Genomic DNA, 18,326 nt, shown 5'->3' with positions numbered 1-18,326 from the left:
TAAAAGGACTACTAAAAATAGATTCAATATGGAAGATGAGCAGTGAAATGAGAAGTGAAAGAAATCACATGGGGGCCAATTTCTTTGTATTCCAAGGGTAGGGAAGGGCCTCTTAAATAAAACTTCAAAGACAAAAAATTTAATGATAATTTTTTATCACATTAAAACTAAAGACTTCTAGTCAGCCAAGGATCCATTGACAAAGTCAACTGGTAGAGGACAGAAAGAAAGAACACACCTGAAACATCCCAAACTGATAAGGATCTAGTACATAGAAAATTCAAGGAACTCAACCAAATAAGCAAGGAAAAGACTTTGCTTATCCTGGAGGTATAGCTCAGTGATAGGGTGCTGACCTTAGTAACATAACCCATGGGCAAGGTCCTGGGTTCCATACCCAGCACTGCAAAAATAAATAAGAATAAAGAGCAGAAATTGATATAGATAAACAAAATTCACAGAGGACACCCCCAAAGACTACCAATATGAAGAGAAGCTTAGTTTCATTAGAAATCAGAAAATGCAAATTAAAGCCATGTTCCTTTGCATCTATTAATTGCTGGGTCTCTGCCATAGAAGCCTGGATGAAGTCCTGGAGCCTGGCTCAAGACAGCTGGTGGATATAACTGCCAATGACTTAGGCGATGTCTCATGTGGTCCAGAAAGATTCCAAATCAGTATTTGTGAATCAAAAATTAAATTAGTGAGTCAGAAGGAAGAATTAAGATATGAGGTGGAGTCAGAGGGGTCCTGGTGAACACCAGCAAGCAGAGGCTTCCAGGGAGTCTGCGGGTATGAGAAAACCAAGGGCACTGACAGGACAGAATCAGGATGCTGGAAGAGGGGCTATCTGTCTCAGGACAGTCAGCTTCCCACTTTTTCCTAGTCCTGGATTGCTTCAGGGTTTTGCAGTTCTGTTCTTGGATTTTTCTGTAAATTTTCTGTCCTTCCAGGAGACTTCCTGTCTACCACCTCCATAAGACACTTCCCTTTTATCTGAATTACTTAGGGACACTATTCCTTGTACTCCCAAACAGACAATAAACAAAGGGCAAAAGATCCCAGAATATGAATTGGGGCTAGGACAGAGCAGGACTTGAAGAAAAATGATCCATATATTTTATACCTAGGCACCTGAAGATGCTTTCAGACTTGTAATATCCAAAATATGTTACCTTCCATCACCCTTTCTCAGATTCTGGAGTATATGTTGCACCAAAACAAGGAACTAAATTAATAAGGTGGAAGACAAGGTACACAATTGGGAAGGAAACCCAGCATAGGAGAGAGGCAGAGGGGAGGACGGAAGGGAATCTGAGATGATGCTGTGGGCAGCAAGTCTACACTAGGTACCTGACAGAATGCTTCTGAGAAAAGGGAAGGAGAAGGAAGAGGAGAAGGCAAAGAGGAGGAGAAGGAAAGAAGGTGGCGACCAGAGCAGAAATAGGATACCTTGTTTGGTGGTCCACTTGCTGGTTGCCTCTATTCTTAACCTGTGTTGCCTAACTCAAGTTAGGAAGTCAAGGCTTGACTTTCCCAGGAGCCATTAGTTTGTCAAAGGATTGGCTGAGCCTATGTGACCAAGATATCCTCACTGGCAATATAGTCAGTCTTTAAGCTTAGGCAATTGGAAAATTCAGAAATGAAGAATGTCCCTGGGAAAGCTACTTCCTTCCACTTGCCCTCAGTTTCCCCATGTGTAAAATGACCACAGGAGGTCAAAATGATTCCCCAGGGTCTCTACAGACTTAGATATTATATTATTTTAAGTGAAAGTCAGGGAAGATTTAAAAGAAATGAAAATGTCATTATTTCAGGAAAATGTCAGTGGAGGATGGAGATTCATTCCAGCTTCCCTTGAGATTTCATCAATCCAGGCAAAAGAAAAGCAATGATCAAAGATATAGAAGACCTCTGGGGTTCATTTAAATTATATTTGGCACATTCCGCTAGACCAGTTCCCACAAGCTGAAAGCTTAAATTTGTTTTTTAACATTTTGCAGACATTTCCAAGAACCTACATATCACTTCCACCCACTTTCCTTCATTTGTCTAATTTCCCAAAATGTTGCTAGAAAAGATTATTGTCTGGCATGTGAACTAAGCCACCAAATAAAAAGTCTTCAAATGGACTGTTTCTCATCAAATCACTAATATTTTGAGCTAACTTAGGGCCCTAGGGTTTATATGATTTTCATCGTTAGAGCATCTTCATTCAGCAAATGTCATCATCCTGTAACCAAGCTTTTCTGGGTTTTCATTAATTGAAGACAAAAGTGATCATTCACTTAAGATTAAACATCTACCCCAACACCCCCAAATTTTTGGTATTAATTATCTATGGGAACTGGTTTCATTTGGCCAAATCTATCCAATTGAACCCAAGACTTTGCCTTGAAAAAAAGAGTATTTTCCTCTGCTGAAGACATGAGGAACTCTAGTGCAGGACCATGGATGCTTTTTATGCCTCCTCAGTGTAGATTCATGCAAGCATCAGAACCCAGGGTCTTCAGCTAGGTCAACCACATACCATGTAGAAGGCACTTACAGATGAAAAACAACACCTTCCCCACGTCAAGTATTCACATTTTGCCATTGCTTGCAAACTCCTTTTTCTTGCCTTATGCCAAATAAACAAAACTCTGGTTTAGAATAGAAGCAATCAATATATGGTCTATCAAATAAGGTAGTAGTCCTTCTTGGATATTGTTGATCAGTTCAAAATAAGAAACTTTAAAATAAAAGGGACTTTATTTGGTTCATAGGAATTGCAATTCTGGGACATAGGTTTTGACAGCTAGGAAGGTGGGAGCTTACTGTGCTATTAAATGTTGAGGAGGAACAGGGGCCATGTGACTATTAGAAGGGATAAACAAACAGAAATGTCCATAAGGCAAGAGTCTGTAACCTCTTGATATACGTCTTGAGCCTATGGGCACAATGTTTATGTGAGTTACTTCAGATGCCTGTGATCAGAGGGGAGATAACCAGAGTTCAAGATCCACGTGGCAGCTGGGATCTTGCATAAATCCTGCTTCTTAAAGCCCTCCCAAATCTATTTTGTTTTTACAGAAATTGATAAAGGGAAGGCCTCTGCCTGACATGTATTACCAGGTTTGCCCTCCTACTCAACCCCACAACCCAGGCCCGTGTCCCCACTTTAAGACAGCAAGCCATTTATTTCTAATGAGAGCTTTCCAAATTATAACCCTATGTATGAGTTTCCTGAGGTGACAGCCCACCTCTGTGGAAAGGTTTATTTACTACATGGTCCCAGAGACAAGTGCTGCTTGTACCTCAAGATAATCAGATCTCAAATGATGGGTGGCAATAGAGAGTTGGAATGGTTGGGTAACCATCATGGATAGGGACTGAATTCTTCTGAATGATTTTTAAGACAGGCTGGTAAACCTGGCGGTGGCATATGAAGAAACTTCGAGGTGAGAGGGCATATTGGGAACACAGGGAGGTCTGCAGGCCTTTCTCATGGGAACAAAGAATCAGACAGAAGGGATTCAAATGTTTTCATATGTGAGTCTAAGGGGGCTGCTTAAAAAGAATCAGTCATTTGATTGACTTTCTTTTGGTGGGTTGGGGGGGTTGTAGGGCCAGGGATGGAAATTGAAGCCAGGGCCTCACACATGCCAGTCACGTACTCTACCACTGAGTGACATCGTCATCCCCTTGATTGACCTTGCATTCTCTCTCCTTTTGTTTCCCCTTTCTCCCCCAAAGATACTCATTTTGACATTACTTGCAAATTTCTTTGATCTTTTTCTAAGAGTTATACTTCTTTGAGAACATATTTAATGAATGTCTCTTAGTACCTACTACATATTAAACAAGGTGTCAAAGGTCTTAGTTGGCTTTATTTTGCTATTCTAGAATTAAACACTTCATCCCATAAAAGTAGAATAAATGTTCCATTGAGCTGAACAAAAGGGGTTGGTTTTATAGAGAAGGACTGAAAAAAAAAGCAGAAACTAAGAAAAGAAAGCAGGTTTGTCATATCGAAGTTACTTATCTTGTAAGGAAAGGACAAGGAGACAGGACAATAAAAAAATGATTGGTTAACATCAGGTTACTTTTTGTAAGGAGCCAGGGCATGGTGGTACACATCTGTAGTCCCAGCACTTGGGAGGCTAAGGCAGGAGCATCAAAAGTTTTAGGCCAGCATGGGCTACATAGTAAGGTCCTGTCTCAGAAAACAGGGCAGATTAAAGAGGAGGGAAGTTTATTACCATGCCAGTTGACAGTGGCCTGTTTGAGAAACTTGCCTGTTACTTCGCTCTTGATTTCTCAGAAACTCAGGTAACAACTTAGTCTTGGCTTGGTAACACAGGACTTTAGCAGGATTGCCTCCATTTTTAGTTTAGACTTTTGGGGACCAGCCTAGTCCAAAGCAATGGTCTCCTGTAATTTTTCTTTAATTATGGCTTAAACAACGGGAATTTATTCTCTCATAATTCTGGAGGCCAGAAGTTGATAATGAAGGTGTCAGGATGGCTGTACTCCCACTGGGACTCTAGAGGGTAGAATCCTTCCTTGGGGCTTTCAGTTTCTGGTGTTGGCTCCTTGGCAATCTATAGCATATAGACACAGCACTCCAACTTCTGTCTCCCTCATCACATGGCATTCTCCTTACATGTCCTCTTTATGTGAGAGGACAAAAGATAGGCAGGTTTGGGATCTTGCCCTCTAGGAACTAACAACCTTCAAAAACACTCGGGATTCCCTATAGTTTAGATTTGAAATGTCCCCCCAAAGGCCCATGTGTTAAAGGCTTAGTCCCCACTTTGACACACTGAAACTTTAAGAGATGTGGCCTAGTGGGTGGTCTTAGGTCATTGAGGACATGTCCTTGAGTAGGACTGTGGGACACCAGTCTCTTCCTCTTTCTGCTTCCTGGCCACCATGAAGTGAGTCGCTACCTCAGTCCCACTATGACACATTGCCTTGCCACAGGCCCAAAAGCAACAGGCCAACTGACCATGAACTGAAACTTCCAAAACTCCAGCCAACACAAACCTTCACCTAGGATGAGATTTGCCTACTAATATGAGATAAAACATATTGCTTTGTCTCCCAGTTTGCTTTTTAGTCTCAAGGAAAGTTCCAAATTTTCCCTGCAGGTGTAAAAGTGGAAGTATCCAACTTCAAACTACACTGCTATTTCTGTAGTTCCATTCGGGATTCTCAGGGCTGGATCAGAATTCCAACAGTATAAAGAAGAACAGCAGTCACTTCCTTCCAGGAACTCACAGGCTTGGAGGGAAGAGGGACCAGAGAATTTCAATTATTTTTTCAGAAAATTGGCAGCAATATTGGTTCAACATGATAGAGGGTATTCATTATGTCAGGCCTTTACCAGGGTTTCCCTGGGCATGGTCATTCAATTTTATTACAGTCTTCCTCTGAATTGTTCACCAGTTCCCCTCTTGTGGATTTTTTAAGAATTACAAGGTAAATAAAGGAATGAGAAATGAACCAGCCCTGGAGACCTCATGTAGGTTTTACCTCAGAGAGTTATGGTATGTGAGAAGTGGACAAAGTGACCACCAAGACCTCTTCCAAGGTTTTCTGTGAGAGGGACAGTGCTGGAGAGGACAAAGGATCAGGGAAGGGTCTTTTAAAGATGCTCATGAAAGAGACTCAATAGGGAAGAATTTGGTACTTTAGGAAGACAAGATAAGTAGAGAACTGGTGTTAGCCTTGGGGGAAGCAAGAGAATGGATACCAAGCAGAAGAGGTTTTGCTTCTAACAGGGACTCTCCTTTTCCAACAAAGGAAGTCAAAAAGCATTAGCTCAAATGGTGGTGGTTGGTGGAATGAGTTGGAGAGAAAATGAATAGTTTTCAGGTGAGTGCCTCTACATTCTTAATTATCACCACCTGAGAACATGGGGGTGGAGGGAAGTTGGAGGCTAGAGGTTACAGAAGAAAGGTGAGGGTTGGCTGGAGATTTTTTACTCACTCCTGGCTTGAATGTCACTTCTCCAAACAGCCTTCTGTGTAGGGGCCCTCTTCACCCCCACTTCCAACACTAGTCCTCATTCAGCCTGTCCTAGGGGTCCTAGGGTTGAATGAATTTAGGCTGTCTCACTGAGTTCATGCACATGACAGTACTACTCTTGTATCTATCTTGTCCCTCTCATCTCCTGACCCAGCGACTTACCTTAGTGCTCACAAGTCCCCTCCTTGGAAGCATGGGAGAGTTCGCAAACTTTCAGTCAATAGAAAAGAAATCTTGGGGGTAGATCTTCCTCTTTTTCTATACCAATGGACAATCCTCTGACATACAGTCAACACAGCTTCTCAGTAGCAGCCAGTCATACTTGGCTGGTTCACCTTTGAGGATATGTCCTTATTGGCTATGCCTCCTTCCCACTTCATTTTCTTGTCCCTTACTTCTGCTCTCTGGGATTCCACTTTCTAATTAAAGACTAGCACATAAGCCACTGGTCTGTTTTCTGGAAAGCTAAAACCAGGTACTTGTGACAGGAGTGGACCTAGAAGCAGACAGTCAACATGGGACTTTGGAGCTGGATTAATTATGAACAGCAAAGGGACCCCATTTCCCTATGGTGAAGTGGGGTGGGAGATACTCTCAGCATTGTGATTAAGGCTCTCACTCACGTAATTGAAATGCTGGGGATGTGGAAAGTAGCACACTGGGCAATCTTACGGCTGTAATACTTGGTTGGATGGAGGACAGTAACTAAAAGAATTGTGGTGTGTGTTGGCTTCTTTGTTTTCTAATTGCGGGGGAATAGACAAAACATAAAATTTACCATCTTAACTATTTTTAGGTGGACAGATCAGTGATAGTAAATACATTTATAATATTATGCAACCATGCTGTTCATCTCCATTACTTTTTGCATCTTGTAAAACTAAAACTCTTCACTCACTAAACAACACCTCCCCATTTCTTCCTCCTAGATCCTGACAATCACAATTCTACTTGTGTCTGTATAGTTTTGACTTCTCTAAATACCTCAGGTAAGTGGAATCATATTTTACTTATGTCCTCAAACTTCATTCACATTGTAGCATGTGTTTAAATTGCCTTGTTTTTAAAGGATGAATAATATTCCACTGTGTGTATAAACCACATTTTGTTTATCCATTTATCCCTCAATGAATGCTAGTGCTGTTTCCACCTTTTGGCTATTGTGAACAATGCTGTTATGAACATGGATATACAAACATCATTTTAAGAGCTGGCTTTCAATTCTTTCTGGTGAAGTTTTGGGTAGAGCTGAGAAGCTGGGTCCTCCTGTCTACCATGAGGTGAGAAGCTCCTCTACTACAGGTTTCCACTGCCATGAAGTTCTGCCCAACCACATGAGCCAAGTGACCATGGACTGAACCCGCAAACCATGAGTCAAAATAAATCTTTCCTGCATTAAGTTGTTTATGTCAGGTATTTGGTCAAAGTGAAGAGACAGCTAACTAACACAGAAAATTGGTACCAGAGAAGTGGAGACATTGCTGCAACCAAACCTGACCATATGGTTCTGAAGCCATTGGAAATGGTTTGCAGGAGGAATCTGGAAAAGTTTAGAGAAGTGAACTAGAGAAAGCTTAGGATGCCAAAAGCAGAGCTTACTGGGCAAGTCTGTTGAAGCCCAGAAGACCCGAATGCTGACAGGCATGTGGACAGTGAAGGGCAGGCTCATGAGGTTGGTTACCCTTCACTTCAGAATAGGGCTAGAGGCCATGAATGTTTAATTCTGGCGAAGAACTTGTCTGCACTTTGTCCATGTTCTGAGACTTCGAGTAAGGCTGAATTTAAAAATATGGACTTATTAATTCAGTAGAGGAAAGCCCAGTATTCAGGCTATGACATGGTTTATTACTGGCTGCTTTTACAGTGAGACTCAGGAGCAAAAATGCAGAGCAGAGGATTTGAAAAATGTGCAATCTACCTGCAGAGAAACAGGTAGAGAGTAATGCCATTAAAAAGAAGCCAAACACTTTGCGCTGGGACGATAGAAAAGATGGATTGAGGGCATCTCTGGAACTAGTCAGGTCCCACCCATTGTAGGCTCCAGGGTGTAAATGCATTTGAAAGACTTTCTCTTGAGAAAAGAGAGCAGCCTGGGTGCCCTGATCACACATGGCCACTTGCATTCAGCCACCCAGGCACTCAGAGGCCTTTGCAGCCACGGTTTGAGGGGGCCCAGCTAGTGCTCAAGCTAATGCCAGACTTTGGCATCAACCACATGGTGCTGGTTTTGCAGGCATGCTGAATGCAAGAGCTGCAGGGCATGGAAGCTCCCACTGAGATTTCAAAGGAAGCCCTCCATTTATGTATGGCATGAAGCTATGAAGATGATGCCTGAACTGCAATAGAGACCCCAGGATGTTGGAGACGCCAGGAATGTAGAATTCCTATGGAGGAAAGCACAGGCAACAGTGGAGCCAGCCCAAGAGAGAGGCCTGGTGAGCTACAGATGGCAAAGCCATAGGGGTGGGGTTGTCCAAGCCCTTTGGAGCTCAGATCATGATACCATGTGCCCCAGATGAGCTCTAGGGTTTAATGTTTGTCTTGCTGAGTTTTGGTCTTGCTTGGTCCCAGCCTTCTTCTCTGTGCCCCCATTCCTCCCTTTTGTAATGGAAATGTTTACTCTGTGCCATTGTATCTTGGAAGTATGTAACTTTCTTTTTTATTTTACTGGTGCTTATGGCTAAGAGTTTGCCTTGAGTCTTAGAAGAGACTTTGAATCTGGACTTTTGAACAATGCTGAAACTGTTAAGGCTGTGGCACTCGTGGAGATGGGCTAACTGGACTAAATGGCATTATATGACAGACATAAGCCTTCTGGGGTCCTATTATAGTTTGAATATGAAGTATCCTCCAAAGTGGTTCATGTGCTGGGGGTTGGTTCCCAGCTGGTCCCTCTATTTTGGGAGGTTATGGAAATTTTAGGAGCTGGGATCTAGCTGGAGGAAGTAGGTCACAGGGGAGGGTCCTTGAGAGTATCTTCTCCCATTGGCTCTGTCTGAAATTAGTAGTAATGATTGTACAACTTTGTGAATATACCACAATCCACTGCAATGCACACTTCACAAGGGTGAATTTTATGGTATGTGAATTATTTCTCAACTAAAATAAAGAAAATTCTAATTATTGCCCTCAAATAAGGCCTATAATATGCACCTTTCTAAGAAATATTTTACTTCATTACAACCAAATCATATAATGTATGCAAAACTCCCCTGGTAAATCTTTATCCAAAAAATGGGTTGACTTTCTTCCTTGACTTTTTGAGGATATGACATGCACTGATGTACACAAACCAGTGAGCTGCCTGATGCACATTTGAACATGGAGGTCTGGAAGCCTTCACCAGGTCTAGACAGAATGTCTGTCACCTAGAAGGTTCAATGTTGGCTCCTATCAGTACCTAGCACCACCCTGGCCCCCAAGGGTAATCCCTGCTCTGACTACTATCACGCTGGCCTAGCTTGGCCTCTTCTTGAGCATCACAGAAATAGAATCTTGCATCCTACATCTTGCTCCTATTGCTCAACCTTATGTCTGGGGTGCATCGGTTGTGCTCCATACAGCTGTAATTCCGTCTTTCTCATAGCTGTTTTGTGTTCCATGGTACCATAATTTATTTGTTCTACTCTTATTGAACTCTTGGATTGTTTTCAGTTTGAGGATATTGTGAATAAAAACTTTGTTGTGTGTGATGCTGGAGATCCAACCCAGGTCCTTGCATAAGATAGGCAAGTGCTCTAACATGGAGCTGCATCTGCAGTTCCAAAATTTACTTTCTAAAATTAATATTGCTGGGATACTGGAGTGACTCAAGTTGTAAGAATGCCTGCCTAGCAAGCATGAAGCTCAGAGTTCAAATGCCAGTGCCACAAAAACAAAATTAATATTGCTACCAAAGGACAAAGAAGCACCTTTCTGTCTAGCCTGTCCAAAGGAAGTTCAAGAGTCATGCTGGAGCACATTCATGCCCATCGAGTCTGCCCAAGGGGAGGGTGAAGAAAGGTCCCACCCACCTTCTTCCTCTCACAGACCTGAAACAGGTGTCTAGTTCCAAGCAAACCACTGAGTCAGCGTCTTCAAAATGGGCGGGAGAGTGTGTGTGTGCAAATCTGCTGGCTTGTGAAAGTCTGAGCAGAACCCATGGATTAACATCAAAATATTAAGTTACATATTTGAGAGTTAAAAGAATTAAAAGACATGGCTTATCTTTCAGTCTCTCGAGGTATTCTGAAAGCTTGCTGTTTTTCTCAAGTTTATTTCACAAGAGCCGGACGTTAGACCCAACCTGGAGAAGGGAATTACCCTGAATTTTGACCTTGACTCTCACAAGACTTTTCCTATTTCCTCAGCTAAGAAGAAGGAATATCAGTCAGTTATTCCAAAAAAGCTTCTTTGAACCTTCGATTCCTGGATTTTACCTGTTGGCTAAAGCTTGCTGGCAAGGGGCCTCTGGGGTCTGACAATGCCCTGTGTGATGTCACCAGGTTTGTGAAGCTGCCTTAGGCTGCATTTTGAGCACTACCATGTGACAGATCAACCCAGCACAGTCCAGCACTATTCAGAAAAGCATTACATTTGTCAGTCATTGGCATAGACTCCCCACCTGACTCTGCTTGGCAAATTCATCACTTTCAAGGCAACCAATGTGGTTACCTCAGTGGTAGGTGGAGGAGCTCAGGTGCTAGAAATGGAGACAGAGCTGTGGTGAAGTCCTTTCACTGGAGTTGGTGGGAGAAGTGCATCCGACCACTGATGTGGAAGGAGATGAGGACTTGGGTTAGGATTAAGAAGATTTACTTAGGCTGGTTGTGCCACTTTACGGGTACATGGGTACTGTCATGGCTTTAGCTCTTGAAAAACAGGCCAATTTTATTTTGTGCCCCTTTGTGCTGTCAACATTTATATCAAGCAAATGTGTTACTTATCCAAAAAAAATTCAGTAAGGGACAAAAGCCCGTGGAGTATCAGAAGGTCCCAGAGTCCTTTTCCTTCTTCTCAGGAAGACAAAGGACTAAAAATAATGATTATTTACAGAAAAAATCAGTCATGACATTTCCTTGACTCTAAAGTCTCACATTTTAAAAAGGCTTAACTGTAAATCCAGTTATGGTTTTGGGGTATGCACATGTGTTTGTGTGTGTGGTGGGGGGGTTACTAGCTGCTTTCTCTCCTTGAAAGTATTCTGTTCATTAACTGCTAGGTCTCTTTAATGTACTTACACTCTTATCTTCTGTACATGCAACTCACCATTGAAATATGTTCTAAAATTCTGTGTTCTTCTAGCATGTGAATTCAGCATATTTTGGTGAACAAAATTACTAAAGATGATTTCTTCTGAGGATACAGAGTTGAAAAGCTGATGGTAGATCTCTTAGCTCTATGTGTTGGTCTCAGAGGTTTTCCAAATTTTGTGGGAGTGGGAGTGGGGTGGGAAGTGAGAACCAGAGAGGAGGCACTATTAAGAAAATGTAACGTAAGAACATGAATTAACAATCTAATAAAACTAGAGGGGCTATTTTCATCCGAAGAGAATTCCCCCAAGTTTTCTTAATACATTAGAATACTTCTAGAGAATATGGGTTTATTTTTCTGTAATGATCCTAGCACACAATACCTGGGATGGCCTCTCCTAGCCTATTTTCTCATCTAATTAGTTTCTAACTCTGATTTCTCTTCACATTGTATAAATCGTTCACCTTTTAATTAGTTTCTAATTACTTTTGCTGTTTAGAGAAAGCACAAATCTCTCAAATTTAAAACATTTAGTAAGAAATTATTGTGATAATATAATTCTCTTCTCTTTCTTTGTTTTGTTTTGTGTGTATGTGTGTGCTGCAAATCAAACCAGGGCCTCACCCATGCTGGGTGAGCACTCTAGCTGTAAGCTACACTCTAGTCCTGAATTATCTTTATCTATCATTCCCCAAGTCAGAAGTTACCTTCCGCTGGTATCCATTTGATACTTTTCCTTTACTTGTGTATACTTTTCACATTTTACTTGTGAAGTGTTAGTTATTCAGTGAATTAACCTTTACTGTGAATCTCTGTCAGGTGTTAAATCACAGGTCCTGGAATAGTCTTCCTTCATTGATAGACTCTACCCTTTCTGACCTTACACTCTATCACTTAATCCAGCATCTGCAGGACTATTCCACATCAGCACTCCTGGCTCCTGCTGGCTGTCTATGGCCAATGCTGCAATTCCTTGGGTGCACTCTCCTCCCTTCCTCAACAGGCTGTGTGACTTGACCCCAGTTATTGATCTGGTGGCTGGGAGGATACTTGGGGAAAGATTCTGAGGTAGGGTGTGTGTGACCTGGGTGGTCAGCCCAGGATTCACTAGGGAAGACACTTTATCCACGTGTGTCCAAGTCCCTTTGGGGTCAAAGTCTGCTTAGGGTTTGATGCCATGGACTTGTTCTGGGTACTAGGTTTTGTGGAGCACTCTGGGTTTCCTAGTGGAGCTCAAGTATTTACATAAGCCCATTCCCAAGGCAAATCCACAGTCAAAACAGAAGCCAGATGCTGTTCCTGAGTCAAGGGGAAAAGTGTGAGCCAACAATAAATGTTCAAGGAAGACGGTTGCATGAATCATGCACAAGACAAAGGAGGAGCTGTGTTGATGGTCATAGACCCAGGGTAGACTTGGAGAGCTGGAGGCTCATTCACCGATTTATAGCAGATGCCTGTGACTTACAGGGATAGGGTGAGGAGACCAAGAGCTACTAGCTGCATCCACTTGTTTCCTAGCATTGATGGTATTTTATAGACATGGTTTGTTTAATTTCTAATCTTGTGTTTTAAGTCTTTGAAAACATTTTTTCAGTGAAATGCATACATATAAAAAGCCAGATAAAAGCCAGGTGTCAGTAGCTACTTGAGATGGGGAGGACTGAGGATTGAGGATTGAGGATTGAGGCCAGCCTAGGCAAATAGTTCAAGAGACCCCCATCTCCAAAATAAGCAGAGCAAAATGGACTGGAGGTCCATTACTGCTTTTACTAACGCAGTAAATCAGTGCAAAGTCCTGAGTTCAAACCCCAGTCCCACAAAAAAGTAAGATAAAAACAAAACTTTGGTCCTTGCCAATTCCCTCCCTAACCCCCAATCTCTAGTTCAACCACTTTTGACTTATTAATGGTTCTTAAGACAGTTCCTTTATGCTACTCTTAGGTTAGTATTTCTTTTGTTGTTTTTAACTTTTCTTACTCTAACCCTAAGGCTTCTATTTCCCAATATCTTATGCATCAATTTCATTCTTCTGGTTTATTTTTCTAATAAATCTATGTGATTTTTTTGGCTAACATAGTAATCAATGTTTATATCTTCATCCCTCTGTAAATAGTATTAAATGTTAGTACCAGCAGTGTTATCTGTTTAAATTTCCCCAGTACCATAATCCATCAACTAGGTCTTCTGACCTCTACCTTCTAGGGATGTGGGTGACTTCTTCTCCTCTTCCACCCCTTTTTGCTTTGTAGTAATTTACAATCTGAATGTGGTCCTCCTTCTCCAAAAAACAGCATACATGGAGAGTGCTTTTTCTGAGTCCTTTAGATATCTGGAAATACCTTTATTCTACTCTCAAGCTTGATTAGGTTTTGACTAGGTATAGAATTCTAGGTTGACTATAATTTAGCTTAAGAGTTTTGAAGCCATTTCTCTGTAACTTTTCTGAATCCAGTGTTGAATGTCATTCTGATTCTCCTTTGTAAATGTCACCTCCTCTGCAAGCTTTCGGGATCTTTCCTCATTTGCTGTGTGGAGCATTCTGTGGGTCTCTTTAGTTCTTTATTAGTTTGATAATTTTCACTGCCATTTTCTCTCATTGCTTTTTGAAACTCATTACTAGTTGGCTGTGCTAGAGGCTAGGATGTGGCTCTGTGGCATAGGATCACCAAACAAACCAAACAAAACTAGTTGGATGTTCTGGGAAGGAAACACCATAGCTTTCATTTCTTTCTCAGTTGTAACTCTGTTGTTTTGGTGTGCTTTCCAGAAAATTTCTTTCTCTATTTTCCAAACTTGTAGTGATTTTTTTAAACTGTAGCAACGGTATTTACTCTCTAATTGTTCCTTTATGAATGTAGAATCTTTGCTCTCTCTGAGTAATCAAAATCTATGTTTTGATATATATATCGATATATCTATATCTATATATAGATATATCGATATATATTTTTTTTTTGGTAGGACTGAGGTTTGAACTTGGCGTCCCACTTGCAAAGCAGGCACTCTACTGGGTGGGGCACACCTCCAGTCCATTTTGCTTTGGTTATTTTGGAGATGGGGGTCTCTCAAACTATTAGTTGGGCTGCCTGGGATTACAATCCTCCTGATCTCAGCCTCCTAAGTAGCCACTAGTGCCTGGCCATGTTTTGATATTTTGAAAGTTCTTATTTGTTGCTCCCCTTTTCTGGTTCTACATGTAGTTTATTTTTCTTTCTGCAGGCTTTACTCAAATGCCTTGGTCAGTCTTTGGCTTTTGTAGTAGTTTGCTTGGGTGGCCATAACAACACATCAGAGTGGCTGGTTTAAACAGCAGGCATTAATTTTCTTGAAGTTTCTAAGGCTGCAATCCAAGGTCAAAGCGTTGGGAGGGGTGATTTCTCCTGAAGCCTCTCTCCTTGCGTGCAGATGGCCAGCTCCTCCCTGCGCGCTCACATGGCCTTTCCTCTGGGTGTGCCCTTCTCTGACCCTCTTCTTAAAAGGTCACCAGTCCTATAGGATTGTACTAACACTACTTCAATAGACGTGCATGTGCATGTTTCTTGTTGGGCTCCTGTCATGCCTTACAACTGCCAAAGCAATGTACACTCACTTCAGCAGTTCTCATTGCCCACTTTTTCTCCAGCATGTGACACTGCATATTTTTATATTTTAAAGTCTGATTGGTGTCAAATCAGATTCTGTGAGACCAATACTAATTCTCCAAGATGGTTTGGGCATGGGTAAGGGCTGAGTAAGGCTCTGCCGCATTATTCCCTCAAGGAGTAGGGGACAGGACTTTAAGTGACACTGCATGTTTGATATTGGTAAGTCTGGATATTTGTCAATGCTATGGATATTCATTTTAAGACCTTTTGATAATAGGAAAAAGAAGAGATTCTAATAGAAAAATGTAATGAGGACTGATATCAAAATGATCCTATTTTTAAAACACTGATCATTGAATGTAAGCCAAGTGGATCTTATACAAACCATTGAATTATCTAATGATGCCTCTCTTAAATCATTCTGGTTTAGGAAATTGAAAATGGACCTTCAAAAATGCTAGGTTTACAATGAGAAGTCTAATTCAGTGTTTATTCTATGGGTCCTTGATATTTGGGGTCTCGACAGCCCTATTATTCGCATATTTCCACCATAATCATGTGAGCAGCCAGAAGAAGAAACTCCAGGAGCCCTTGACAGACTGGTCTATTGGAAAAAATGCACAGCAACAAATCCATGCCTCTGAGCATGAACAAGCAATGGTCAACTGGTCTGATGAAGGTGAACCACCTGAAGAACTAAAAATATTACCTAGAATAAGTAAGTACTGTGATTTTCTCTGTTAGCCATTTTAAGGGGAAAAATGCCACAAATTTAACATTTGGAAGAGTAAGACAATGTCCTTTTGATGGCAATTAGGAAATACTTCATTTAGATGTGGATCTTTTTTTTTTGTTGTGGGACTGGGGTTTGAACTCAACTTTGCACTTGCAGAGCAGGCACTTTACCACTTGAACCACACCTCCAGTCCATTTTGTTCTGGTTGTTTTGGAGATGGGATCTTAAGAGCCATTTGCATGGACTGGCCTTGAACTGTGATCCTCCCAGTCTCAGTCTCCCAAGTAGCTAGGATTACAGGCATGAGCCACCAGAACTCAGCTTAGATGTATATCTTTATACACAGAAAACAGTAAAACCGAAAACAGGTTCACATGTATTTACCAGTTTATTTTCACATAGTTTGGTATATTTGCTTAGGCAACTTTCTGTTCTTATTATTTGTACAAAGGGGCTTCACTATGACATTTTATCCATGTATATAATGTATTTTGGTCTTATGTACACCTGTATTAACTTTCTTCTTTCCCCTTTCCTCCCCCTTTCCATTCTACCTTCTAAGTAGCCCCTCTTTTACTTTCAAGACCTTTTTTTTTTCAAAGAAACAACATTTAACAGTTCTAACAGAAATGTTACCCCTTTTCTTCCCCTCCCTCTTACCTCAGAGATGGCCACTACCTGACTTAATGATGCCGTCCTTCCATATCCTCTTCATGTACATCTAAGCAAAATCTGATATTAGTGTTTTTGACATATATGTAGTTATTCTATAATACATATCTTTTTGGAACTTGCTTTTTTCACTCATTATTATGTTTGTAAGATTTTTTTCTCCATGTTCACACACATGAAGATCTCGTCTAACAAAATATACCCTCCAAAAAAGAACAAAACAATCAAGAGCAGAAATTAGAGCCATAAAAGCCAGATCTATGTTCTGTGGCTTCCTGCTCTGCACAACCCTCACCTCCCTAAGCCCTGCTCCAGCTTAGGAGCTTCTCTGCAGGTCTCCTATTCTTTGCCCTCAGGTCATATCCTAATTCTTCTCTGAAAGTCTTACCATGGGTGGGCACCCAAGGGATGCTCTCTGAGACATGATAGAACCTGCTTCTCCTCCAAGTGACACAAGTTTGGGGCTGGTACGAGATTGGTCCAGTCACCAGAGGCCATTGTGTGGGTTTGGAACTAAGGCTCCAGCTAGAGTAGTCATTTTCCTGACCCCCTGCCTGGGACAGATATCTTTCAGGAAACTTTGGCTGTGGTCAGTGGATGGCCATGGACGCAAAGGATTAGGATGCTGGCCTTGTCACTGTCTCTATCTTGGAAACATGTTCAATAGCTTTGGGTATTATTTATTTGTAAGTGTTTAAGAGAAATGTTGAAAAACACAAACCACAAAGTGAAAACCAGCCATAATCTTTAACACTTAAATAGATACATATATATGTATATGAGAAATTCCTCCTTTCTCCCTCCATTCTCATCCCAAAGAGGTAAGTGCTTTATCAACTTTTCTCTCCATGCATTTTGCTTTAATAATACACCATGGTAATTTTTTTTTAGCTAAATGCATATCAATTTGCCTCAATCTTTAGTAGGTGTAGAGAATGAGTACATCTGAGGACTTATTCATTGATGGATAGTTTGGCTCTAGTTCCTCTTGCCTTATAGCGCCAAACTGATGTGGTGAACTTCCACTAGTACGCAAACAAATAAAGAGAAACACATTTACAAATACATATGGTGCTACAGTTATGTAGAACTGATTCTTAGAAATAGACAGCTGAGCAATGGGTGCACATGTGGTTAAATTTTATACTCCTCCACTAGTAGTGAAGGAGTTGACATCCTGCCAACTCTGGATGTCATGTGGGCTTTCATTTACACTCGGCACCTATTTAGAGGGTACACGGGCCTTTTGTTCACTCTGTATTATGGGTGCCCAGAGACAGCTCTGAATCCTAGTCCTGCTTTTCAGAGAGTAATGGGAGCCAGTGTACTTCCTCCGCCTACAGCCTTTTGGGACACACTGCTCAGGATATCTGCTCTGAATTCTGTTTTTATGTTACCATCTGAAATTTTAGGTCACATAGACAAGCCACTTGAATTTAGAAATTGCTTAATTTTAATTTAGAAATTACCTATCAGTTTTCAGGGGATTCAAGTAGATGGTTGAATTTTCTTCAATAATTTTATGCTTGTCCTCTGTTTCACACTCATAAGTCTTTACTCTCTTCTTAATTTATAGCTCCATTAAAGGTAGAGTATAGGGGCTGGTGGAGTGGCTCAAGTGGTAGAATGCCTGCCAAGTGAGTGTGAGGGCCTGAGTTCAAACTCTGGTACCGCCAAAAAAAAAAAAAAAAGGTAGTGTGTATGCACTTACCATTGCCTCAAAGGTGCATTGAGAGAGATGATGAAGACCTGAAGCTGAATAGAAGGCAAGAAGTCTACAAAAGCCCCAAGGCTTCCCCCAAAACAACTCACAAACTAAAAGTTCTTGCTTTTGTTTGTATCGTGATTTTTTAACCCATCTTTGACCTGGGAACAGTTCCCTTAGTTTTGACAACTTGCTAAGAATTTTTAAAAAATCTTTTTGAAGACACATGCTGGACTCCAAATCCTAGACTTTTTGGAGGACTGACTTTCCAATTCTTTTTGAAATATGAGCCTAGCAAAATGGCAGCTTGAAATATTAGTCTTTGTTCTTTATATTTTACATTGCCCTAAAAAAATCTCACAACAAACTAGTGTATTTTGTAGAA

General features: G+C 41.2%; 1 protein-coding gene and 1 long non-coding RNA gene across 4 annotated transcripts in view; one reads left to right on the top strand and one right to left on the bottom strand.

The window, feature by feature from the left end:
- Positions 1–18,326, bottom strand: part of LOC141418636 (uncharacterized) — an 85,920-nt gene that overhangs the window by 23,894 nt on the left and 43,700 nt on the right. The window lies entirely within an intron of this gene.
- Galntl5 (polypeptide N-acetylgalactosaminyltransferase like 5) overlaps positions 1–18,326 on the top strand; it is a 108,814-nt gene that overhangs the window by 54,163 nt on the left and 36,325 nt on the right. The window contains exons 2-4 of one of the 3 annotated variants that reach the window (XM_074060462.1): positions 6,942–7,001; positions 7,151–7,292; positions 8,246–8,447. In XM_074060462.1, the coding sequence (XP_073916563.1) occupies positions 8,399–8,447 (49 nt within the window). In that variant the 5' untranslated portion in view covers positions 6,942–7,001; positions 7,151–7,292; positions 8,246–8,398. Of the gene's footprint in view, positions 1–6,941; positions 7,002–7,150; positions 7,293–8,245; positions 8,448–14,141; positions 15,547–18,326 lie in introns of those variants that run through there. The other 2 variants (XM_074060457.1, XM_020162000.2) reach the window with 2 other exon arrangements.

The sequence above is a fragment of the Castor canadensis genome, chromosome 2, assembly GCF_047511655.1.
Source record: "Castor canadensis chromosome 2, mCasCan1.hap1v2, whole genome shotgun sequence".
Taxonomy (NCBI): Eukaryota; Metazoa; Chordata; class Mammalia; order Rodentia; family Castoridae; genus Castor; species Castor canadensis.
Note: the sequence above shows the minus strand (reverse complement) of the source record. Positions and strands in the feature narration are given on the sequence as shown.